Source organism: Idiotropiscis lumnitzeri, chromosome 1 (genome assembly GCF_059441095.1).
Source record: "Idiotropiscis lumnitzeri isolate Australia: NSW breed Sydney's pygmy pipehorse chromosome 1, RoL_Ilum_1.0, whole genome shotgun sequence".
NCBI lineage: Eukaryota > Metazoa > Chordata > Actinopteri > Syngnathiformes > Syngnathidae > Idiotropiscis > Idiotropiscis lumnitzeri.
The window spans coordinates 8,553,157-8,577,975 of NC_142391.1; the positions used below are offsets into that span (position 1 = coordinate 8,553,157).

General features: G+C 37.2%; 2 protein-coding genes across 2 annotated transcripts in view; both read left to right on the top strand.

Moving 5' to 3' along the window:
- The first annotated feature begins 7,900 nt into the window (after nucleotides 1-7,900).
- nipal3 (NIPA like domain containing 3) lies at nucleotides 7,901-14,462 on the top strand. Its single transcript, XM_088314737.1, has 11 exons — nucleotides 7,901-8,111; nucleotides 8,232-8,300; nucleotides 8,558-8,729; nucleotides 9,984-10,043; nucleotides 10,391-10,536; nucleotides 10,674-10,770; nucleotides 10,871-11,006; nucleotides 12,191-12,279; nucleotides 12,526-12,589; nucleotides 12,938-13,032; nucleotides 13,120-14,462. Exons 1-11 carry the CDS (start codon nucleotides 8,076-8,078, stop codon nucleotides 13,305-13,307), a joined length of 1,152 nt encoding a protein of 383 aa, XP_088170863.1. The 5' UTR covers nucleotides 7,901-8,075; the 3' UTR covers nucleotides 13,308-14,462.
- A 572-nt stretch (nucleotides 14,463-15,034) lies between these two features.
- rcan3 (regulator of calcineurin 3) overlaps nucleotides 15,035-24,819 on the top strand; it is a 38,903-nt gene continuing 29,118 nt past the window's right edge. Inside the window, exons 1-2 of the mRNA XM_088314750.1 lie at nucleotides 15,035-15,192; nucleotides 16,994-17,251. Of these exons, the coding sequence (XP_088170876.1) occupies nucleotides 17,039-17,251 (213 nt within the window). The 5' untranslated portion in view covers nucleotides 15,035-15,192; nucleotides 16,994-17,038. The remainder of the gene's footprint in view (nucleotides 15,193-16,993; nucleotides 17,252-24,819) is intronic.

Sequence of the window (24,819 nt, forward strand, 5' to 3'; positions counted from 1 at the left end):
TTGCTTCTTTCAAACTAAGAATATGATCCACACTTGCTCCTTTGTCATAAATTGGATGCAATTCGATGCAAACGGTATATTACTGACATATTTAAAGAGCTGAAGTTGAAAATTACAAACTGAAACAAAAATCTCCAAATCTCCCGTGTGCAATCCGGCAAATTTTATCGCGCGTTGTCATTAACTTTAGCGGCCACTGCTAAAATTGCTCCCGACAAGTCCTCACATGCTCAGACTTTCCGAAAAGCCTGCTTTTCCACCGACATTTTATAACAACTTTGTCAGGCCGGGGATTTAACTTCCTATTTACACGACACCCACACACGCACCCACACCTACACACACCCACACACACACACAAACCTACACACACGCTCGTCTGATCCCCTTCAATCCGTGTCTCTGGCTAACGTACGCACATTCTTCAGTCATTACAAATGGATGATGATCCGTTTGCGTTGCAGAACAGGCCTGGCAGTTATTAAGTAGCGCTGCCACGCTTGCCACTAACGTTCACGCATTCCTCGGGAGATGGCGGATGTCGGCCCACGCACGGCGGGGAACACGCCACCGACAAATAGAACATGGGCCAAAAAAAATAATAATAAGGTACGAATGGCGAGAAAGGTAAATGACATAATGCCACGGTTAAAAATGCTTTTTGTTTCGTATAGATTACAGGGCCCAATGTAGGGCCTCCCCAAAGGCACACGGGAGAAATTTTTGTCGTTGTCTGAAAAGTCCTTCTGGTCTTAGAATCATTTGTTAGGCAAGGGAACTAAGCAGTCTTCCAAATGCATGTCAAAAAATGTGATTTGGTCCCATGAAACCGAGGTGGGACTTTTTGGCCATAATTCGAACGGGTATGTTTGATGCAAACACAATGCTTCACATCACCAAAAGAACACTATTGTTACACTGAAATATTTTGGAAGCAGCCTCATGCTTTGGGGATATTTTTTTCAACTCGACCTGAATTCTTTTGCTTCTGTTAAAAGAGAAAAAAAAGTCAGGAAAAGTCTACTAGAACATCAGAGCTTTGTTTGGGGTTAATCATTTTAAGTGGGGACAATTATGTGCTGACTCGCATTTGAAATTAAATGCGATTGGTTGATTTTGAACGCAGTCATGCACACTTTTCAAATTTCTCAGTTGTTTATTTTTTTCTTGTCCTCTGGAAAAAAAAAATGAATTCAGTTTTCAATTGCTTTGTTCTTTTTAGGTGATATCAATTGTGGAAAATGTTTTGAAAGGACCATTCTCCTTTTTGTAGGTCACGGAAACGTGGCTTTTGAAAGGGGGTGTGTTGACTTTTTATAGCGACTGTTTTGGCAACTGTAGCGGTGCACAGATGAAAGGTAAAACATATAAATGTCATCAAAATGTCCTAAAAATTAATAAATAAATGAAGGAATAAATAAATATATGAATAAATAAACCAATAAACCAATCAATCAATCAATAAATAAATAAATAAATACAACTTTGAAAATTAAGAGGGGGTGACTGATGGGATTTGAGGTGGAGGTTATCAATTAAACAAACCAAAAAGTAATAATTTTAATGATCATTTTGTTGACACTTACATTTTTTAAATGAGAATATAAGTGAATACAATTGTATTTAATTTTATCTTATTAATTCCTAAGTCTGGAAAATGACTGTAGTTCCATACTAGAGTTTAAATTTTGAAGAAGTCTAAATATATACTCAGGATAGAAAAAAAAAAACAATACCAATACCAGTAACCAATGAATCACTTCAATAATTGTTGTTACTGTTATTATGAATTGCCTTGATTACTTCAGTCTTCTGTTTTCGCTCATTTGTTCACCTATAATTGTTATTCTAGATCTAGATACGGCCCAAAGTATCTTTCGAACCAGCACTACATGCAATTTTACAAATGTCTCGGCCTAAGGATAATAAAAAGAACCTAACCCTAACATTTCTCATACTGTAGTGACACACATTTCGATTTTTTCCGTATCTATTAGGGCTGGGTATTGATTCAAATTTCCAAAATCTATTCAATTTAATACACAAGGGCCCGATCCGATTCGATTTTCGATTCACGATTCACTTTGATCGATTTTTAAATCAATCAAGGATTTCACGCAGGACCAATTTTACTTTTGTATGGAAGGCATTCTCAGGAGAACCAATGTTGTAATTAGCACAAAGTGTTTTCTTAACCTAGATGCATGAGTCAAAATATTCACATTTACATAAAGAATTGAATCCGATGCAGTTCCATCAATCATGTGCGTTTTATTTAACACGACCTGATCAAAACAATAAATACATCTGCCTTCATGCTTGTTAGCGCTGACTTCCCGGCTTCCGCCATTTTCTTTTGATAAGCTACTTTTGCGTAGTGACAAGATCTCATGTGAAGAATAAAAATATGTTCTTAATAAAAGTATGGCTATATGGTTTAAGGTATCGAAATCGGGCTATTCAAAGGATCGATTTTTTTTAAACCCAGGCTTAGTATGTATGGCCTTCGGTGGACTGTGCAAAAAGGCTCTGGAGCGGTGCGGAACAGGTCGGTCCACTATGAGCGGGGATGACTTCATGCTGTGAGGACACGAGGAACACGCCTTTGTGGCACTGAAAAGCGGTTGACATTTAATTCTTGATATGAAGCCGCATGGTAATGCCGTTAATGTTTTGAAGGAACATTTAAAGGGCACTGCTATTTTCTGTAACTGTACCATATGGTTTGCATTTAGTAAAACAAAAGATAATGAATTCTGATTCAGTTGTGTTTAAACGCTTTTTGGTTACATCAATGGATGTTGTTGAGATGATATGTTCAGTGTAAGTAATTCTAGTACAGCAAAAGAAAACAAATACTCAAATAATATTGGAGTATTTACTGTGTATTCTGCATGATTGGGTGTAAAAATGTGAATTCAGTTTGAAAATGGGAAAACATTGCGTATTCACTGAAATTGAAACAGTCAGTATTAAAGCACTTAATGATGTTGTAATTGTTATTGACAATTTTGGCTTGAAATAAAAACAAATCATCATATGTTGACTTGTATTTTAGTCTCATTTATTTGATTTTTTTACATCTGAGTTAATTGTTAAAAAGTGGGAGACGTGTCTCACTCCCAAAGCAGATGTCGGTTGCAGTACCAAGACTGACCAGTGAGCGGCAGCATGATGCCACAGGCCAACCAGACCTACACAGAGTCATATTAGAAGATAAAGTTTTGCTTCACAAGCAGCCTAATTGCATTGCGGTTGCAGATTATTCATGTAATTTTTAGTGTGTTAAGATTAGTTTAGATTTGTGGGACAAGTTAAACAAACACTGAACACAACCAGTTGCTCTTCTGATTGTGGTCAGCAACAGCGAAAGCTTCATTTGGCCTCCCGATTGGCTATCGCATCATCTCAGGCCGGCAGCTCCGTTCAAATCGGTGAGCCCGATAGTACGTTCAATCATTTACTATTGTCGGTCTGGTCTGGGCTGTTCCTTAAATGTTGTATGTATGAATATTCTTATGCTTTTTATTGCTTATGCATTCTCCTTGAGACCATTTTTCCTGTCAAGAGGAAATCCAAATCTGGATGTCACTCAATTTATTGAATTTCAACGGAAAAAAAGACAGAAGTTATGGTATTTGCTCGTCTTTTAACTGGAGCTCGGAAGATGGATCGCATAACCCCAATCTTGGCCTCTCTTCACTGGCTCCCAGTTCACATTAAGATACTTCTGTTCGTCTTCAAATCATTAAATGGCCTCACCCCATCGCACCTCTTCGAGCTCCTCCACCCCTACGCACCTGCTGGCTGCCTCAGATCTACGGACCAAATGCTGCTGGAGGTGACGAGGACTAATCACAGCCTCAGGGGGGATCGTGCCTTTTCTGTTGCCGGTCCTTCCCTATGGAACGAACTGCCATTAAATGTTAGGCAAGCCTCCTCTCGGTCCACTTTGAAAACTTGTTTGAAGATGTGTTTATGTTTTTTCATTTGTGTTCTAAAATCCTGCTAATTTGTATCACGCCATATGGAAAGCACCTTGTTACAGCTCCAGCTCTTGTGAAATGCGCTAAATAAATAAAGTTGTATCGTATCGTATTGTATTGTTTCACTCTTTCACAGTTTTGTGATTTACTTGTGAAAATGCGGTGGAAACACAGACCGTTCTCTGGACTTTTTCCAACTCCTCCGTGAACGTCCTCACCACTGTCCCTCCCAAAAGAAACATAGTGTGACTTGGCCTCTTTTCCTGTTTCGAGAGTCTCCCATGACACTTCAAATGTCTACAAGTGCATCTATTCTTATGTATTTGCAGGAAGATTCAGTTCTAGTTCAAGGTATCACTTGAATGTTCTTACCATTTTCTTTGATTTTACACCCACTGGTTAATCTGGCTAGTTAGTAAATTCACCTCACAGTTGTGAGGTCATTGTTTCAAGTCAGCTCAGCCCTACTCTGCGGGGTTTACAAAAAAAAAGACATTTTGAAGTATTTTCATTTGTGTGTTTTGGGGTGTCTTCCCAAAAAGTCATCAAATTGCATTTTTCCATTTTCCTTGTTGTCAAAGGTAAAAAATGGTCAAATTTCAGCCCAACAGTATCTAACCTTATACTGGATGCTTGTGGCTGATAGACAATTTGAGAATACTTTAAAAGACTTTCTGTAGAAAATCAATGAACAATATTCAAATTCTTGCGGTTGTTGTTTGGCGTTCTGCTGCTGTATCTGCAATTCTGCAGCCAAATAAGACAACTAAACTATGCAGAACAGCTGTTCATCATTACAAGCTAAAACCACAATAATGATGACCTTTACATCAGTATCTCATAGGCAGTGCAAGTGCTATCATTACTTTATTATTACTATTATGATTATTACACGATACAGATCTTGTATTGGCGTTCAGTAGAATTTGCAGGTATTGTGAACGTGTGTGCGCGCGCGTGCGTATGCACGCATTCATACCACGGGACACTTTTTACCCCCAGTGGGTGTGTGACGTCATCAGGGGGGGGTCGTGTGTTAGCACGTCATTCCGACTGCATAAATACGACCAATAAAAATATTTGTTTTCCAAGACACGTATCTTACCCCAGAAAAAAAAAACTTCTCATGGCACAGCAACCTAACAGAAATTTCATTTTAGTCATAAATGTACTTGAAAACTGGTCATGATTAGTTGAACACGAAGCTATTATTATGTTGTGGAAACGGGTCGATACACAGGTTAACTGTATCTGCTGCTTTCTAGAAGAAATTCAGACTGGATAATTTAATTCCTCACAGGTAATGATGACGTGCTGTTTCACTCCCTCTGCTGGTTTGTAAAGGTTTTATGCCCAGACGGAAGGGGAAATTGTTGATTGAAATAAAAATTGCAATGAATTCAGCATTCGCGAATAGAGCATGTAATACAAAGTACTGTACATGAATTTGGTACTCTGATCCATTCAATTTCTATTTTTCAAAGGAAAAAACTCCCTATATACTCATCTGCGCTTTGCCATTTTTTTCTTTTTTTTTTTTTTTACAAAAGGTGCAATGACGCATCCGCACCTGACATGATTAATATCTCCTTTTTGAGGCAGAGGTTGCATCCAAGTAGCAGTTTACACCTTGGTGCCCATTGTTAGACTCTTTCACATTCGTGTACTGTCCCGATAGCACTTATTTCACACGTCTAAAAATATCCTTATTCGTCAAAATTATTATTTTTATTTTGGAGGCACAAGTAGGACACCACATTGATGTGAATATTTTTTTTTAAGTTAAAAGTGCACTTTAGTGTACCATAGCTAACAAGCTATGCTAATGATTAAAGTCAGAATTGCATCAAATAGGGGCAATCCATGCATAAAATTTTACCTTTTGTGTAAACTATAGTTTGTCCTGACACAAAAGGTAGCTGTAACTTCCAGTAGGACTGATTCTTAAGTACTGTGCAAACTTAAACAAACTTAAGCTCTTTTCTCATGCCCTTCCCTTGATGAGCAACATGCAGATCAAATGTAAGTCATAAAATAAGTTTTGAATCATCTTTTTGAAATGTTTTTTTCTTGATGTCTTACTTGTGATTGTTAAAGCATTTGTTTTATCACGAACATTTAAATAGTTGAGATGTTTTGATATTCAACATAGCAACCCATTACTAAGGCCTCTTTTTTTTTACCATGTAGAGGATGATGGTGCAATAAAGTGTGTTACATGACTCAGCAGAAATGAAATCATCAAGCTTAATAAACTAATCATGAATGGAGCTAATGTAAATAATTTATTTCATTTGTTTGTTTTGTTTGTTTGTTTTCAGCCATAACGTAGTGTCACACAAACCATTACAACTTCCCATTACGCAAATTATTATAGAAAAACATTGATAACGAAATGTTTCTTTTTTTCTAGCTAAATTCGTTTTTCACCATTAGCAGAGAAGCACAATTTACATGTACTCCTGAGGAAAAACTCTAAAATTACCATTGATTTACAACCCTGTTACTTCCAAGCATTAGTGCAATTGTGCAGTCCTAGGATGCAATATACACTACTACTGTACTTTCAGCCAATGGTGTACTTAAATATTGACCAGTGATGTATTTTGTTTACCATTACAGTATTCTTATTACAGTACTTCTATCACTGCAGTATTTCTACCATTGCTGGACGTTCACTATTACAGTACTTTTGTCATTGCAGTATATTTCTATTGTTGCAGTACTTTTACTATTACAGTACTTTTACCATTGCAGTATATTTTATCATCGCAGTACTTTTTACCATTACAGTACTTTTATCATTGCAGTATTTTATAGCATTGCAGTACTTTTCCATCAGTTCAGTACTCTTACCATTACAGTACTTTTATCATTGCAATATTTTTATCATTGCAGTATTTTCAATCATTCAGTAGTTTTTATCATTACAGCGTTTCCCCCTTGAGACTGTCTGTGATTAAGGGCTATACAAATAAAATTGACTTGACTTGACTTGACTTATATACGTTTATACTGTGTATATTTGCATGCTTTTTATGAATGTCTGCTGCTAATGTAATACATTAACGGCTACATTACGCCGCCGACTCTGTGTGATCTATATCTTTGCTGCTGTAACACCTAAAATTTCCCCATTGTGGGACTAATAAAGGACATCTTGATCTTTATCTTTATCTTTCCTGAAAGTAGTGTAATTCTAAAATTAAATTAGTATTTAAAAATTGGTATTTATTCAGATTCTTTTTTAAATGTCTGAGTATCTCAACTCATATCAACTCAACTATATTTATAGGGCACTTGCAGCTGAAACAAAGTGCATTGCATAAATAAAAAAATAAACAGGGAAATTACATTAAAATAAAAATAATTGGTATTTTTTCAGATTTTTTTTTAAATGTCTGAGAATCTCAACTCATATCAACTCAACTGTATTTATAGTGCACTTGCAGCTGAAACAAAGTGCAGTGCATAAATAAAAAATAAAAAGGGAAATTAAATTAAAATAAGAACTGTTTTAATAATGCTACTTTGATAACCTGAAAACTTCCGTAACAAAGTTGTGGTAGACAGAAAAAGTTCATGTTTGATTAATAACATATGATGATTTATCACCCGGTTCTTTCTAAAAGAAATTAAAAAAAAATCAACATCTACGCGTGATTAGTCCGTCACTTTTAGCTCAACAGCACCACCGACTGGCCTTATGCGATATTGTAAACATCTTTTTGTTATTTTTAATAAAACGAAATCACATAAATATTTTTAATAACTGATTTGTATTCATATCATGTTAACACCACCCCAAAACGCAAGTCGACTTTTTTAAAATTTGTTTTTTATTTGTCCTTTTTCCTGACCTCTCTGTCACGTGACGCCGGCATCATATGACGCAGCTTCAAATGGTTGTCAAACTGGTTATTCCAACCCGGAAGTCATCAGCTCCGATTCAACAAAAGGGCGTTTTATTAAGCAAATACAATTAGAGATTGTTTTTTGCAATAGGAAAACACGCGACAGCATAAAATATCGTATCGTAAATGTGACTGCAGTTTCCTAAATGCTGAATTGTGATCGAATGCTAAAAGGATGGATGTTAGCAGAGCAGACGAAGACTCGTACACGGTATGTATTTCCATTCACCTCGTTTCAAATATATTCACTATTTATCTGAGAAATAAATGCAAAAATTTGCAACAAATCTTAAACCATTATATTTTACTATGAACATGTTTATCTTTCTAGAATAACCTAATCGGGACTTTGCTTGGCATATTTGGAAACGTGCTTGTCAGCATCTCCTTAAATATTCAGGTATAGTGGGTCTTTGCTACATTATTTGTATCGCAATGACTATCTGTCTCGCTGTCTTTCAGTACAGCTGTTATAGCAGATGTCTATCTATCTATCTATCTATCTATCTATCTATCTATCTATCTATCTTTTCAAAAACCACCTACCTGCAGTCAAACGGTAGTCATGATGGACTAGGACCACTGTTTATTTTCTGTTTATTTGTTCAATTATTGTTATTATTATTTGTTGTGTGTGTTTGTTTTTTTTGCTGACAGAAATATGGCCATGTGTCTGTCGTGGGAGCCAAGGACCCACGCATGTTCTACCATACAAAAACCTGGTGGTTTGGCTTTTTTCTGGCTATTCTCGGCGAAGCAGCCAACTTCGTGTCATATGCCTTCGCACCTCTCACTCTCGTAGTACCCCTGAATGCCGTCTCCATCCTGAGTGAGTTGTCCTTCTTTGGCAGAGTTATTGAATGTCAGTGTTAAAATGGTGGGGGAACTTTTTTCTTATTGGTGCCATTTTAGGTGGTTGAATAAATACATGTTTATTATTCTATATTGTAAGCATTTATGGTTTTTAATAAGTTCTTCTGGGGTTTAATTCCTTTTTCACCAGGTAGTATCGGGGCCACACTGAAAAGAAGAAAAGAAAGATTTACACAACACGATTAAAGTCGTTATTACAAGAATAAAGTTTTATGCTATTGAAAAAAAATAGGCAAGGCAGCTTTATTTTTAGTGCATTTTGTGCACAGGGCAACTTTTTGATATCTTGATGATTAAAAGTGCAACATTTAAAAGCAAATAACTAAAGACATTTCTAAACTAAGTGCAGAAATAAGATGTTTTGTCGAAATGAATGAAGAAATGTGGAATGTGAAAGAAAGACAAAAAAAATTATACATAGATACTGTGAAAGAGCTCAATTAAAAGTGCAAGGAAAAAAAGGCATTTTTTTTTTTTAAACCTGGAATTTAAAACATTCACATTTGCGACTGACTTTACTTCTCTTGGCATGTTATTCCATTTGTGTGCAGCATAACAGCTAAAGGCTGCTCCACCATGGGACTCCACGAATAGAAAAAAAAAAAAAAGAGAGAGAGAAAAATGACCAGAGAATACATCAAATAAATTGTCATGAAAATTGATGAGATCCTCTTCATTGCACATCCTTATACTTATAACTTCAATCCTGGAGAAAAAAAAATCTTTTTTGAAAGTCATATGACTTTAAACACACATTTTTGTCTCAAAAGTATTTTTTTTCCCCTAATAAATATGACTATTCTTATAAGATTCCAACTTTCTTGAAAAGATGTAACTTTTGTGTTTCAAATGGCGTTCTGGTATATGACAATATAACATGATTTTGGTAGGTTTACTTCTTTATTCTCGAAACAAAACGACTTTTTTCATAGAAATATACAACAGATTTCTAGAAAATATACAGATGTTTCTCGAATATATGTAGAAACCGCAATTCATCTACGATTCCATCTTGAATCTAGCAGGGTAATTTTTTTATTTTTTATTTAATTTTTCATTGTGGTACCCACTCTTTATTTTTCATATTTGTCATTTATTTTATTTAGTTTTTTTGGAAATACATTGTGAATGAAAAAGGTACTTCACCCCTGATGTAGAGGAAACAATGTTGTCAATAATGTCTTATGTCCTATGCTTTTTTGTCTTTCAGCAAGCTACATTTTGGGTTTTATTTTCATGCATGAGAAATCAAAGCCAAAGGACTTTGCAAGTAAGTGGGATGTTGGCAGGCGGTCTTTCTCTTACAATATGCACCACAGGTAGACAACTGATGTTAGTTCTGTAGTTTGTTTTTGCAATGTTTTTTGAAAATATATTTTATACCCCTGGAAAGCCCTTCAAAATATGCTTTTGTTGCTATTTTTGCATTGCACTGTTTCAATGTTATCAGTAACAAGGAAGCAAGAAGTAATCTCGGCAATTTTACAATTTCCCATTTTATTTGAATTTCATCGGTCAAGAATCTCAGTACTTTGTCACACAGTGCTGCCGGATGGCAAGAATTAATTCCGTTTTGTGCTCTTTTTAATAAAACAATGCAATGTGTCTTGCTTCCAGAGCGCCACGGGCTGTCCTTCCTTGGCGCTGTCCTGGTTGTCGGAGGGTCGTATCTCTTTGTGGCTTTTGGGCCAAACTCGCATGAAAAACTGACAGCGGAAGTCGTAGTGAAACACCTCGTCGGATGGCCCGTTCTCTTATATCTGGTAAGTTCACACTCAGTGCACAGTCGGTTCTTATGAGAATTTATGTGTGTGTCGCTTATGCCAATAATCATATCGAATATATATCTATGTACATATATGCATGAATTGAAATTATCTTGAGTAATTATTTATTTCAGGTGCTGGAGATCATCACGTTCTGCCTGCTTTTATATTTCTACAAACAGAAAAATGCAAACTACCTCATCGTTATCCTGCTGCTGGTTGCGTTGCTGGGTAAAAAAAAACAAAAAAAAAACTTCTCCTTTCATTGGTCAACAGCATAGTTTCTCATTTTAATACCCTAAATATGTATTTGTGTGTGTGTGTTGCTCAGGTTCAGTCACAGTCATCTCAGTGAAGGCCGTGTCCCACATGCTGATATTGACCCTCGAGGGCTCCATGCAGCTTAACTACCCCATCTTCACTGTCATGTTTGTGTGCATGGTGTCGACAATCGTCTTTCAAGCCAGGTGAGTGGCAACTATGGCTATAATTGCATTTTTTGCCCCCCCAATATTGCGATGGCGATTTAATGCGATTTATTTTTTTCAATGTCCATTTTTCACAGCAGACATTCGTCCCAAACACTTTGACTTGCAATCTTTTAAGCTTTTATATTACATCTTCCCCAAATTCTCCCAAACAAGTGTGACTTCAACGTAAATCATAAATAGGTTTAAAAGAATAATGCAAATAAATATGTGCCATTATCACTTCAAATGTTCATGTTTCATGAAGAATAGATAGGTTGACTGCACTTCTTAAGCTCTAAACTTATTCAGAAAATATTTAGATTATTAAAATATACATAAATCTAAGATACCAGCCGACCGCAATGAAGCAGTTAAGTTTTTTTTCCCCAAATTGCAGCTTTTGCAATTTGAAAATGACATTGCAAAATCAATCTGAATTGGATTTATTGATCAGCCCTAAAATAAATGTACTAGAGAAAAAGAACACACAACATTTCTGCTGGCGCTTCAAAAATCTGCATTTTTTTTCCCCCTTCGTCACCAAACAGTTATTATATTTCCTCAAATAGTGGGCTCTAATTTACTCCACTGTAAATGGAGGAAAGCGTTGATTTAAATTCTGTTAAACAATGTTACTGGTAGATTGATATAAATAGACATTTAAATAGAATAAAATAAACTGGAATATAATATAAAATAATAGTTACTATAAAATAAGTAATTTTGTGCACGAGTGTCCTTGGAATTTGATTTATTAATCAGATTAAGTGTCAATATTCATTTTGTTTATCACTTTAAAAGTGTTTAATGTGCCTTAATTCTGCTGTGATTGTGTTACCATTTGGTTGTATTGGTAACGTCATGGTTAGCACAATGAGTAGTTGTTAGCAGGTTAATAAGTCCTCCTCGTTTTGAATTGTGAGTTCTCTTCCACATCCCAAAAACTTGGACGTCGGGTTCATTGAAGACTCTAAATTGTCCTTTGCTGTGCATGTGAGTGTGAATTGTTGTTTGTCTCCATGTGCCCTGCAGTTTCCTGGCGACCACTCTAGGGTTTACACGCCTCGCCCTAAGTGGGGCCATCTCCAGATCACCTGTCACCCGAATGAGGACATGCAAAGTAGAAAATGGATGGATAGTAATTTAGCTTCTATATGTGATATGTTTTTTTTTTCTTCTAGTTTTCTCTCCCAAGCCTCAAAACTGTATGACTCATGCCAGATTGCTAGCATCAACTACATCCTGTCCACCACCTTTGCAGTCTTAGCAGGTGAGTCAAGGGATGTTTGTATTGGTTAAATATTTTTGGTTGACTCATGAGCAGGGGCGTGAATAAGAAGCAGGTTTGGCAAAAGCTCCGTGTTTGTTATCCCAGAGGCTAAAGTCGATTTGTTCTTGCCTGTGTGTCACAGTGCTTGGAAATGCTTTCAGAATGAAAATGTCAAAAGTCCAAATTGAGTGAAAGTCTTTAGTTGGCTCGAGAGAACAAGTGCTGATGTCATTTTCTGTTTTTTAGGAGCCGTGTTTTACTTGGAATTTAATCACGAAGACATCCTTCACATCAGCATGTTCTTATTGGGGTGAGTCAGTAATGGAAAACGACCCACCACAAATACATCATTGTTCCATTATATCTTTTTTTTATGTGCTGAACTTGTTTTTGTATCTTTGTGATCTCAACTGAGAACTCACTGTATGACTTTTTTTTTTTTTTTTTTTTTTCCTGGAGTGTGGGGGCCTTTAAACCAATCACTCTTGTTTTGTAAGTCTGCTCATCACTAGCATAAATGGATGGATGAACAAAAATACATTATTTGTAGTAAATAATCCTTTTTAGACCAATGAAGTTTAATTGGATAAGTTTCCCGCAGCACACTTTTAGCAATCAAATAGACAGTTTTGACCTGGTTTCTTGTTGCCTTATGTAGAACCTCAGCATGCTATCTGGGTGTCTTCCTGATCACCAAACTCAGGAAAAAGAGCAAGAATTTTGAGCCCTACGTCACCATGAATATGAGTAACGGTATGTGAAAATTGCATGTTCATTAACCAAACACGACTCTGCGATTGGAATGGCTGATTCTGAAACGCGGGTGTCGTCCACAATCAGGTGTACCGACCATTCACAGCAAGGGTCCAGATGTCCCGGCTGACTTCACAGGGACTTTCTCTTATGGTGCTCTGGTCAATAACGACGGAACCACTTCTTCTAATCAGGCCGTCAACACGGAGCAACCCACCACCAGCTTCAGACCAACGCGGGCATCTAATGGACCTCCTGAGGGGAAGCAAGATTAGTTACAAGGTTTTACTGTCTGTAAGGTCGGTGGAACCTCCAAAGTCAAACACAATTCATTCAGTGATTGGAGAAAATGAATTAAAAAAAAAAAAAAAAAATATTGACCAATACAAATGTTCACGGTAAAAATTCTGAAAGTCCCTGTAAAGTGAAAATGCATGTGGTAAGTCTTCTAAATTTGATACACAACTGTGAATAGTGTCGTTGACAATGTTGCTCATGTTTGAAGCAATTTTCTCCAAACATGTATGATCAAAACAAATCTCTGAAATCGCTCAACGGGGTATTTAAGTATAACTTAATGTTTAACCAAGTGATGGGAAAACCTCAAAGGTATGTTTCATGGGTAAAGTTAAAAAAAAAAAAAGATATATATATATATATATATATATATATATATATATATATATATATATATATATATATATATATATATATATCCTAATTGTGATTATTAGCCAATTAACTTAAAAAAAAAAATAAAAAAGAGAAAATTTTGACTTTGGAGCTTCCACTGTATTTGTGTCTGCCTATTTAACTGCAAGGATGCCCTAAAAGGAAACGTGACATCCCTAAAGTAAAATCCATGCTCAGGACCCACAAATCATCTTTTAAAGGTGCTGGGTTTTTAAACGGTACATGTGGAAATGTGACTTGTGCCTTGAAGCTTACTGCCTTTAGCGTTGGCAATTATAAGAGCTGAGATTGTACTGTTAAGGGACTATTTCGATGTTCTCAATGATCTCCGCAAACTGATGATGCCTCGCCAATGATTGCTTAAAATTCAGGACTTCCTGTAAATTATCTGTCTTTTAAGATGTCATCCTCCATGCAGACTTTACTCCGATTTTACCTCCTTTGTTTGGGGGTTGTATTATTACTTTTGTTTTGTGAATGGGTCCAATGCAAATGCTTTAATTTATTGTATTTATTGATTTATTGTGCCTTTAAAGGGGAGTAGCTCTACACTGGATTAATAAAACAAAGACAACAATCCATGTCTGCAATGTATTTAGGAAACATTTCTCCTTTTGACTCAAAGATCAGAAAATTTGTGATTTGTGTAGTTTAGGTGACCTGATAACTTAGATTTGTACTTCAATTCAACTTCAAAAATAAATACAATATGCTCGTGTTTTCACTTTTGGCACTTACGCGTGTGGGTTTGTGTGTCAACCCCCCCACCCTGTCATTCCCCAAAATATTAGATTTGAAAGGGAAATATTCTGTACAATTTATTTTTGTTTGTATACAAATAGGTAGATTTAACATCTCTTTTAATCATAAAAAAGCACACCACGTTCCATTTTTATATTTGGCAATAAGCAGTGAACGCTTGAAATGAAGAGATTCGTGCTGCGATGAGTTGTGTAATATAAGCATTCAAATTTCAGTTATTGAATGATTTTCTCTTCACTTTTACTTCATTCATTTAATTGTTATATTACCTAATTGGATTTATCATAAATCCAATACAATGAATTTCTCATTTACGTTTTACATTAAAAGTTCAACACTTCAGCAGAAATTGTGCATTTATATTTAAATTAGTATTGTCCAAAATATTTAGTTCACATTTTTTATTTGGCATTAGAGATGAGGGCCACCGGTTGCTCTTTAACTTCTGAAGGGCGGGGCATCATTTTCCATCTGCTTTTTCATTGGCCGCTTTTAAAGCCCCACCGCCGTCTCATTGGCCCAGCTTTCCTCAGCGCCGTTAGGTTGCGCCGCACTAATCCCCATCATAACAAACATCGCATTTGACAGCGAATTAGACTTTTTTTTTTTTTGGGAAGACGATAAACGGCGTCACGTTACGTTTGACTCCTCAAATTCTCCATTAGGTTCCCCTTGAAATGATTTATCTTCACGAACGGTAGTCGGGTGAGTTATGTCAGAACCGGCATTTATGGTCCGACTCACGAAGCCGAATGATATTGTGTGTTTTTGCTGTTTGTGTGCTTATATTGCTCGTGGACGAGTTTCCAGCCACGTTTGTCGGTATTTGAATGATGTCCTTTCGTAATATTGAGTCTTTTCTGTGTCCTTGGGTGTCCTTGGATGCAAATAATCCCTTCGCGTGCTGCGTTCTTCATAAAATAAATATTTAAATGGTTAAATGTATGAATATATGACCTTCTCAGCCGCATTAATACCAAACGTGAGAAGCGGTGAAAAGCCTCACAAGTGAATGACGTTCTTTGTTTCATTAAATATGTCACTAGAGGTCGCTGTTTGCTCAGCGCTTGTTTGAGGAGAAACAGCAACCTGCTGCTTCTTTTCATTCTGATCAGCGGCGGTCCGAGTTTGTATTCCGCCCTTCCCTCAATACACACATACCGTTGACAAATTGTGAAACAGTTAGATGCAGCAACAGCAAACAATAATTACAATTAAGGTAACTGATTGCATTGCAATATTTACGTCTCCTGCATGGCACGAATGATTCGCCATCCATTTTATTTCGGTTTTGATTTCCATGCAATGAATTTACGTCAAAGGCTCTCATTGAATATGTGACGGTATGAAAGAAACAAGTAATTTATTCGATTATGGAAAAAAAATATTAATCCCTATTATTTTAGCAATAATTGAAATCACGACGATTTAAACGATGTTTTTTGGGGGTACAAAACAAAGAAAATGTATAAATGGAATTTGTTTATGAAATTAAGTAAATCCAATTTATTTTATCTATCTAAAAAAAGCTGCCAATATATAAATTTGGAGTTTCCTTACTGTAAACTTATAAATTGACATAGAACTGTTGTTTACACACACATATATATATATATATATATATATATATATATATATATATATATATATATGAATCAGGGCTGTCAACATTAAAGCATTAACTCAAGATTAATTTAAAAAAATTAACGCAATTAAATAGTTTAACTCAATTAACTCAGTTTTATTTACTTAAAAATTATTTGCATATCTTGCAAAGCCGAATTCAAACAATTAGTTGTACATCTTTAGCACATCATCTCACAACAAAGCACACTGCTCAAGTTACCACTGGGCCTCGCAAACCAACACTGCTGGAGTGTGGTGCTTGTGGGCAGAATTATATGTATAAGTTTTGAGAATTGTTTTTACGATTTTACAATAATTAAAAGATATTCACGTAAATATCTGTTACAAGCTTTACAAAAAAATAGTAGTTAAAAATGTAATTCATCGAAATTAATTACAGAATTTTTTTGATTAGTTAAAAATGTAACTACTAATTTAATTTAATCGCTTGACAGCACTAATATCCTGTATATAATCATTTTTTTACTATTATGCCAATTTTGTAATGGTTATATGTAATAATTGTAATCGTAATTGAATTTCGATTAATTGCACAGCCTTAATTCAAAATTTAATGAATATTCCCTGCCTCTTCCCCAAAGTCTGCTGGGACTGCCCAGCTCTCATCTGTGACTGTAATGAGGACAAGTAATGAAAATTTTTATAAATGTATTAACCTCACAAATCTATATTTTTTATGAATAAATGCAGGTTCAATTTATTTTACTTTTTTCACAAACTTAGCTTATGCCATTTAATTTTTAACCCACACAATATTTATTTATTTGTATTTTTAAATGTCCTCTGTGTATGATGGTTGAAAGAAAACTACTTCTTCATGAAAGGATAATTATTTAAAACCCTCCACCCTCCCCCATAGTGCCAACACTTCCTGCTTGTGACCCACCCACCAGCGAGGCTCATCATGCTACGAGAGAGCTCCAAGGCGTGGAGCAACGGCTCCGAGGCCTACAGCAGCGACCCGGAGGAGGATGAGGAGGAAGAGGAAGAGGACATGGTGTTCGGGGAGAACGACCAGGACGGCGTCGGCGAGGAGATGATGGACCTGAGCGACCTGCCCACCGCGCTCTTCGCGTGTGGCGTCCACGAGGCTGTGTTTGAAGATGACGTGGACAGGGTGAGTCAGCTGACTTTTCACCTTACTACATGGGAACGCACCATCAAGCAAGGAATATGTTGGTACAGATCTGGATGAACTCTGTATAGTTGTTTTTTTTTTGTGCGTGTTGAATATATATATATATATATATATATATATATATATATAAAAAGATCCAACATTGTCTGTATAATGGAGCGTTGAAAGTTGAACACCTCAAATGATCTGAAATATCCACCTCAAAAATCAATATTTTGTGACATATCAGTAAGTCTGAGGTCACTAAGGATTAAGTGTAAATAACCAAGATTTTGAGTTTTTTTTTAATTTGCCTTTTTATAATGTCATCAAAGGCTACTACTGATGACAAATGGGAAAGTGTGATGATAACCATAGAACGGGAATTTTTTTTTTTACACACAAAAATCTATGGATCATTGCATCCTGCTTGCATAGAGGTGACTAAAAAAACAGACTTTTAATTTTCTGCCCTTTTAATCCAATTATGCTGTCCTGTCAAGTCCTCCCTCGCCAGCATGCTTCACATCTCTTGACTTAAGTAAGCATCAGTCCAACGCTTCTCCGTACAAGTCCTTCTCTCTGATCGCACTTTAACAACTCTCCTCTTTGATCTCATCTTTCCATATTTATGGGCAAAAAAAAAAATCCCTTTAAACCAATCACTCTGGTTTTGTGAGTCTGCTGTTTTTCCTCCCCGTTTCTCTGCCTCATTACAATTCCAACTGCCTCTTTTTAAGTGGAAATGCCACCCTCGCACCAGTCGGAGCGTGTCAATAGATTTCTCTCCTCTGCGCGGTTCAATTAAGCGAGGCGGGCTATAAATAGATATTTTGACATTTGTTTCAACTTTTCACAATGAGGACTGAATGGTTTGGAAAGGGAATAGAAATCAGCGTTGTTCTGATGAGGCAGTTTTTGAGCTTACGGAGGTGCCAATTCGATGGTACAAGCACATAAGACACACAGACAGCTTATGGTGGTCCTTTTACAGCTGGGGTGGGGAACCCACATATGGGTCCACGAGAGCTTTTGATGCCAACTGCCGTGAAATCTTCCGGTACAAACCATCTAAAGAGGACATAATGCAAAATGCACTTTCTTAAGTGGTTCATTGTCTTCATCCCGCATTCCGAAAATGTGCATTTGAGGTTCATTAAAGACTCTAAATTCCAACTTTTTATTACCCCAAAGTACCACCATCACAATTAGGGATAGGAATTGAAAAATATTTCTTTGACAGATCCTAGGAATTAGATTCCTGGGAATCATTTGTCCGCTTTCTTGATGATTCCTCTGAGTGAAGATGTCATATGCAGGAATAGTCTTTTGGTTCTGAATTATTCCAACATGGCACTCCCGTACGATGTAACGCTATGTCGTTATTTAGATATGAGGGGTAGCACTGTGCTCCATCCAGTCACCTTTCTATTGCGTCATCCTTGTGCCTCAGGCATGACTAATCAACCCACGCTTAAGCCAACTTTTACGTTAGTGTGACAGTTCATCAAAAATATAGCTTGTGACCACATAGCGGAAAATTTTAAAATCACTAACTAATATGTCTTACATCAAGAGAAAAGGCAACCAACATTTTTTGTCATTGGGATCTTGGCTCTCTCCCAGTGGCAACGTTACCTCCTTCTCACGTGCTTATACCGAAGGACAGACTGTTTTTGTCATCTCACGCCGTGTGCTTCTTTACAAAAGATGATAGAGGCGGACAGCCATTTTGGTAAGACGCTCTTAGCTGGCTGTAGAAGCGTGCCCCTGCCTTGTGTGGAAGCTAAGAGAGGACCTGTTTGTTTTCAGTTTATCGGCAGGATTTTTGTTCTCTTGATGGTTCTTGTGTATGTAAGATGGAGAGGCATGTTTGGACTGAGATGATCTACTCCAACCATCTTGCTTCTGACAGAGTTGGAGCTTTTACTGTGGTGATGGTGATTATTTAAATCATTTTTACTCATTTATATGCATTTTTGGAAAGAAATGAAACCAGAGTAGGACATTGATACTAATTGGTTAAAGCGATATCAGTGGAGGAAAAAAAAGGATAATCTTGAGAACAGCGCCAAATGTAACTTTTATTTATTTATTTTTAAAAATCTATTCATTATTATGGTCTGTTAATTTTCTAATGATTTTTTTAAATGAAAAAAAAAACATTAATTATTGATTAAGAATTAAAATCATATAGTAGCAAATTTCTTTTTGTGGTTCGATGTTAATAATTTAACTTAATTTCTGACTGTGATCATTTTGAAATCAGAGTGTAAAAGTCCTTATTCCTGTTCGAAACTGAAAGAAATCAAGAGCTTGTTGAATTTAGAGTCCACTTTAATGATGCTGGATACACTCTTCTTTTTTTTTTTAATGACAGATGGTCTAATACGTTTGTTCAACACTCAAAATCGTTCAATTTGCAGTTCTGCAAAGAAATTCACAAAACTCACCAAAAGCTCACCAGTTGCAACGATTGTGATGTAAATTGTTGACATCCTTTCCAGTTTAAGTTATCTCCAGTCACTCGTGTTTTGCCAGTATGGACTCTTTAAGTACCGTAATTGTGCTTGATTGCACCGGGAAGATTGAAGAGCTCTTCAACTGATATCAGCAGCAGTAGCAGCTTTTCCCTGCACTGATTGGCCCTCATGTCCGCTGACTGGCCACTGTCAGGGACAAAGTGACAGTATAATGGCCGAGTTGACCTTTCCCTCGACTAACACCAATTTGTCTCTCTACTTTGCTCAAACACACATCCATCATGCAAGGAGCAGTGCTTGTTCTCCATTAGCAGTTCGGAGAACAACGACTTTTATCAAGACCTGAATGCACTTGAACATCGGGACTGTAAGAAGACCGTTGTTGATTGGCGCGGACTTTTCTCGTCACATCATTACATTTATCTGAGCTTTAGTTTTGTTTTCAAGGTTTTGTTCCCATTTGTTTTTAGGGTGCTTGCGTCTAGCAAAGTATGTTTGTCGTAATCGTGACGTAGAGCTCCATATTCCATTCATCTTTCTTAGATACTCATTTTTGGGTGACCTCAAAATCGCTATAAAACTTTGACGTCAATTCCTAATATTACAACCATCCATCCTCTGAACTGCTTAATTAAAAAAACAAAAACATTACTGCTGAATTTGGCGTACTGGTTCTCGATAGGGTTGCGGTCACCCCATGATTATTTATTTATTTATTGATTGATTTATTAGTTAATTAATTAATTAATTTATTATATAAATAAATAATAATTTAATTTGGGGTGTTTAATAATATCAATATTTTCTTTGGGGTGTTTCCAATTTGAGGCATATGGCATAATTTGAGTGACAAGGGACTCGTTTGTGTGTTATCTGGGATTGTGTTGATGTAGCGATATGTTTGCATATGTCAGACTGCAGTCTATATTTGGCAGCTGGCCTTGAGGAAAGAAGGTGGTGGTGTTGGTTCTTTTTGGGGGGGGCGAGGACCGCGTGGATGGCAATACACCTGAGGTAGTGTGGTGCGCTATAGGCTGAAGGTCAGACATGATGCGCTGCGGGCGGAGTGAGTGAATGCCGCTGGCCGCTACTCCTGCTGCGGCCTCAATATTAGTCTGTGCATAGAAGTAGGGGCGGTATGCTTTTTTTTAGTTTATTGACCTACCTCTGTATGCAAATGAGGATGTAAAGAGCGTGTTATCATTTCACACACAAACATGAACAATTGGGTGGATTGGGGTGGAGGCAGTCAACCCTTCACAGCAGTGATCTGATTGACGTGGCTAATTTTCATCATTCGCCCGTGGCAGTCCGCTCAGTTTCTTAAAACGCACTTTCAGCGCCTGAGCCTCCTGCAAATCAGTCTATGCTTCCACTGTGGACCTCTCACAAGACCATGACAAGAGTTGCTTCAATTGATGATGAAAAAAGCTGTGTTTCTGCCCACAACGGTCCAAAACGACAGTCGGCTATGTGTTGCTAAAATACCAAAACGTGGTCTAGCCTGCCCCTGCGCAGATTTATGCCACGCCCTGCATGCGCTCCACTTGCACTGGGCACAAAAATAGCACCAATTATGTTCATGCAGCCAACCTTCAGATTAAGAACGTCAAGGAAAAGATGTCTGCACTGTGGGAGCGATTATGATCAGTCTTGTGCGTGGTCGTCTCAATAAAAGTGACAGCTCATCTCCCCCCCCCCATCCTGCCCGGCTTGTCGCTGGCGACACAGTGGGTGATTATAAAACCGTACTATTCAGAAATGTCACGTAAGCCTCCGCGTGCAATTCTATTTAAATCAAGATTGTTCCGCGGCTCAGTCGGCTCTAAAAAAAGACTTGGTCTGTGGGCGTGTTCAAGAATAGAATGTCGCAATAAACCAACTTATGAGTTGCATAAGGCATGCTGACAATTTGCATGCAGAAGGTTTTGTGGGGATCCATGAAGTTTATCAGTTTGGGATTTTGTTTAGGGTTACACAGAATTTATTGTCTATCCCACCACACTATTTGTGTATTTAGAACAGTACCCAAAATCTCAACATGGACCAATTTTATTTGACATCGTTAGTACTCTTGTATCGCGTTTCTTCATTTGTTAGTCTAATTTTTTTTCATTGTCTATTATCTTCTGTATTTATTCCTTTTTCATAGTGCCCCCTAGAGTTCAGATCGAGATACCACATGATGAAAACGCCTTGCGTTTACATGCTCCATTTAAGTTAAATGTGCAGCCAGACTGTTAGAAAAACATGCATTTGGATTTTAACATGTCAGTATAGACACAATGTTATTTAAAAATGTTATACTTGAAACTTATGCCATGTTGCAGAAGAATTTGAGTTTTGTATTTTTGAACAATATGTGATTAAAATAAATAAATTTTCTTCACGATTAAAAAGATGTCATGGCATTTTCAAGCACTCTGTATATGTACTCTGTATTTGGTATCGGCGCTTATTAAAACACGTTTTTGTACTCGTTATTGGTCTGAAAAAGTGGTATTGGTGTATTTCTATGTACAAGATAAGCATCAGAGAAGTATAATAACAAATTATTGTTGTTTACTCCACAAAATAAAAAGCTCATGTATAAGTACTTCGTATACAAAATATGGTAAAACTAAGAATAACATTAAATAAAAAATCTCCAGAACGTTCTGGTCTCTCATCATTTTTTTTCTCCAGTCAGTGCAGCACTCCAAAATAATTAACTTTTCTGTGGTTCTGTTTGTTGGTTCTGTTTATTCCTGCAGTTGCGCTCCTTACCCAAAAGTGTTATTTCCTCTCATTGTCTCCCTCTGCGGTGCTCATTCATGCTTAACGCCCCCGTTAACGGCGGCTCGAGGCCGACAAGTTGAGGAGTGTTCGAGTTGGGAAAACTTGAGCGCTCGAGTCGGCAAAATCTTTTTTCTCGCATCTTTTGTTTGCCTCCCTCATAAAATGACATCCATCTCTCAGAAAGTGGCCGCCGAAGCGTCTCATACAGCCTCGGGTTCTTTTCTGACCTGATTTCCCCCCCCCCTCCTGCTTTCTTGTTATTATGACTGGATTTGTGGTTTGGTTTGTTGAGTTCGCCTGACCCGTTCCAAGATTTGACCCCATTATTGAAAAAAAAATTAATTATCTTCTATCTCTGTCCCATTCACACAACGATGGCTCAGCCGGACGACCCCTAAGCTGTTGTTGTACTGGGTCAAAACGCTCAACAGCTGCTGGTGGCCTACCAGATGCGAGATGTGGGCCAAAAGCAGACGACACTCACATTTGGAATATTACGGGGTTTTTTTCTTTTTTGTCAAACGCATTCTGTACACACTGTTCATTAAGTGCCATTTTCCTGGGTAAAATCTCAAAACAATACACAGTGGTAATTTGATTTTTGAGTTTAATAATTTTGTGAACAAGCTTTTAACCTCTGTACCAGCTTCTCCAAAACCCAACATTTTTGTTGTCTTAAAAAAAATGTTCTGCGTTCTATACAAAAATAGTAAAAAAAAGAATGGCACGAAAAAGTTTTATCGTTTAAGTTTACGAGTGTTGACTGTTCTGTAGTATATGTCTGTTGGATGTAGGTTTGCAGCTATCAAATATTTTGTATTCAGATATCCCATTGAAAATTCTATCAAGTCAAGTATTTGGAGCAAATGTATTTGTTTTAGCTTAAAAAATGAGATATTGAATAATGAAAGACCCATTAGTTTTCTTTTTAAGGTTGACAACATTTTTTGCGCGGCAACAAACTGTATTTTCCCCCTCTTAACAGGCGAGATTTTGGGCAGTGGTGCGAAATAACGACGGAACCTCAGCATAGCTTTTTGTCAGCGAAAAAACACATTGGAGTGAGCCTGTTTTGTTGAGAATTTATCAATATTGCAATTGTGTCAGGCTGTCATCCTCAGTGTAAAATCACTTTTGCCTAATCAACTGCCTTTGAAAAGTAGCCCAATGGCTTTTGCCATCCATCACACAGCACTTGCTGCTAGCCACTTGTTATTCATTTTTAGATAATCAACATTTTATACTTAAATTTAATCTATGCATAGTGGCAATCTGTATTTTATTCTCTCTAAACTTTTGAGAGATTTTGGCCTTGAGACAAAGTGAGGTCTGAAACAGTCTGGATTTTGCCTGCTAAAATGGCACATTTGAGTAAGCCCGGTTTGTTAAAAAAGTGGTCAGTCGTTACTGCAACCGTGCCATGCTGTCAGCAAAAGTGCAGAGTGAGAAATTGTCTTTGCAAACAGCTCATGGCAACCGATATCGAGTCCTAGCTTAACGGCTAGCTGCCAGTCACTAGACGCTAACGTTGGCAACAGGTGCTGTATATCAAGATCAGTGCAATTATTTTGTTTTTTATCCTTAATTGGTGATTGAATATGATTTCAGGACAATGTGTTGGTATAAGTTGCAAAATTGTCTCAGTGTAATACAATATAAACTGGCCCCAACTACTGTCAAGAAGCAGAGTCGAAACAGCCACCACGTGCTGTAAGGAACAATTTAAAAATAAAAGCATAACAACCGGACGGTGGACACCAAATCAAAATAAGACTAACTCTCCAAAAATTGAACAGGTTAAATTACAATAGTGCATCATAATAATTATAATCGAATAATAGGTGTGAGTCCAGATATACCAAATCTGCCTTTTGAGGACCTGTGTCTTCAGTTATGCTTTGCACCTTCCAGGACCTTTACGTCTGTCGGTATTCTTTTCTCTCTTCACTCCTCGACTCGCGCCTTTCATACCTTTTCTGGCTTTCTCGCCCATGTGGATGTTTCACTCCGTCCCGTTCTTCGCCTCCCAGCTGCCCGCGCCTGAATGTGGCTGCTTGTTTTATAAATAGCTTGGCCTAGATTAGAGCAGCTGCATTGACGCTGGCACCCGTAGCTGGTTTGGCAGCCCGCTTGGCATTGAGGGGGACTGTGTTTACGCGCGCGCTCGCGCGTGTGTGTGTGCGCGTGTGCGTGTAGATGCAGGCTGGCTTGCAAATGACATGACATTGACGCCTGCACTGCACTAATGCGGCGTGTTCCTCTACTGTACTTGCAATGTCAGCCATCTATTTTGGGGAGGGCTGAGTG

What these genes read in the sequence shown, in the direction of transcription:
- nipal3 (XM_088314737.1), top strand. Translation starts at nt 8,076, where the DNA reads ATGGATGTTAGCAGAGCAGACGAAGACTCGTACACG. An exon ending in ACAATCGTCTTTCAAGCCAG is followed by an intron (nt 11,007 to 12,190) that starts GTGAGTGGCAAC and finishes TTTTTCTTCTAG; the next exon opens with TTTTCTCTCCCAAGCCTCAA. An exon ending in ATCAGCATGTTCTTATTGGG is followed by an intron (nt 12,590 to 12,937) that starts GTGAGTCAGTAA and finishes TGCCTTATGTAG; the next exon opens with AACCTCAGCATGCTATCTGG.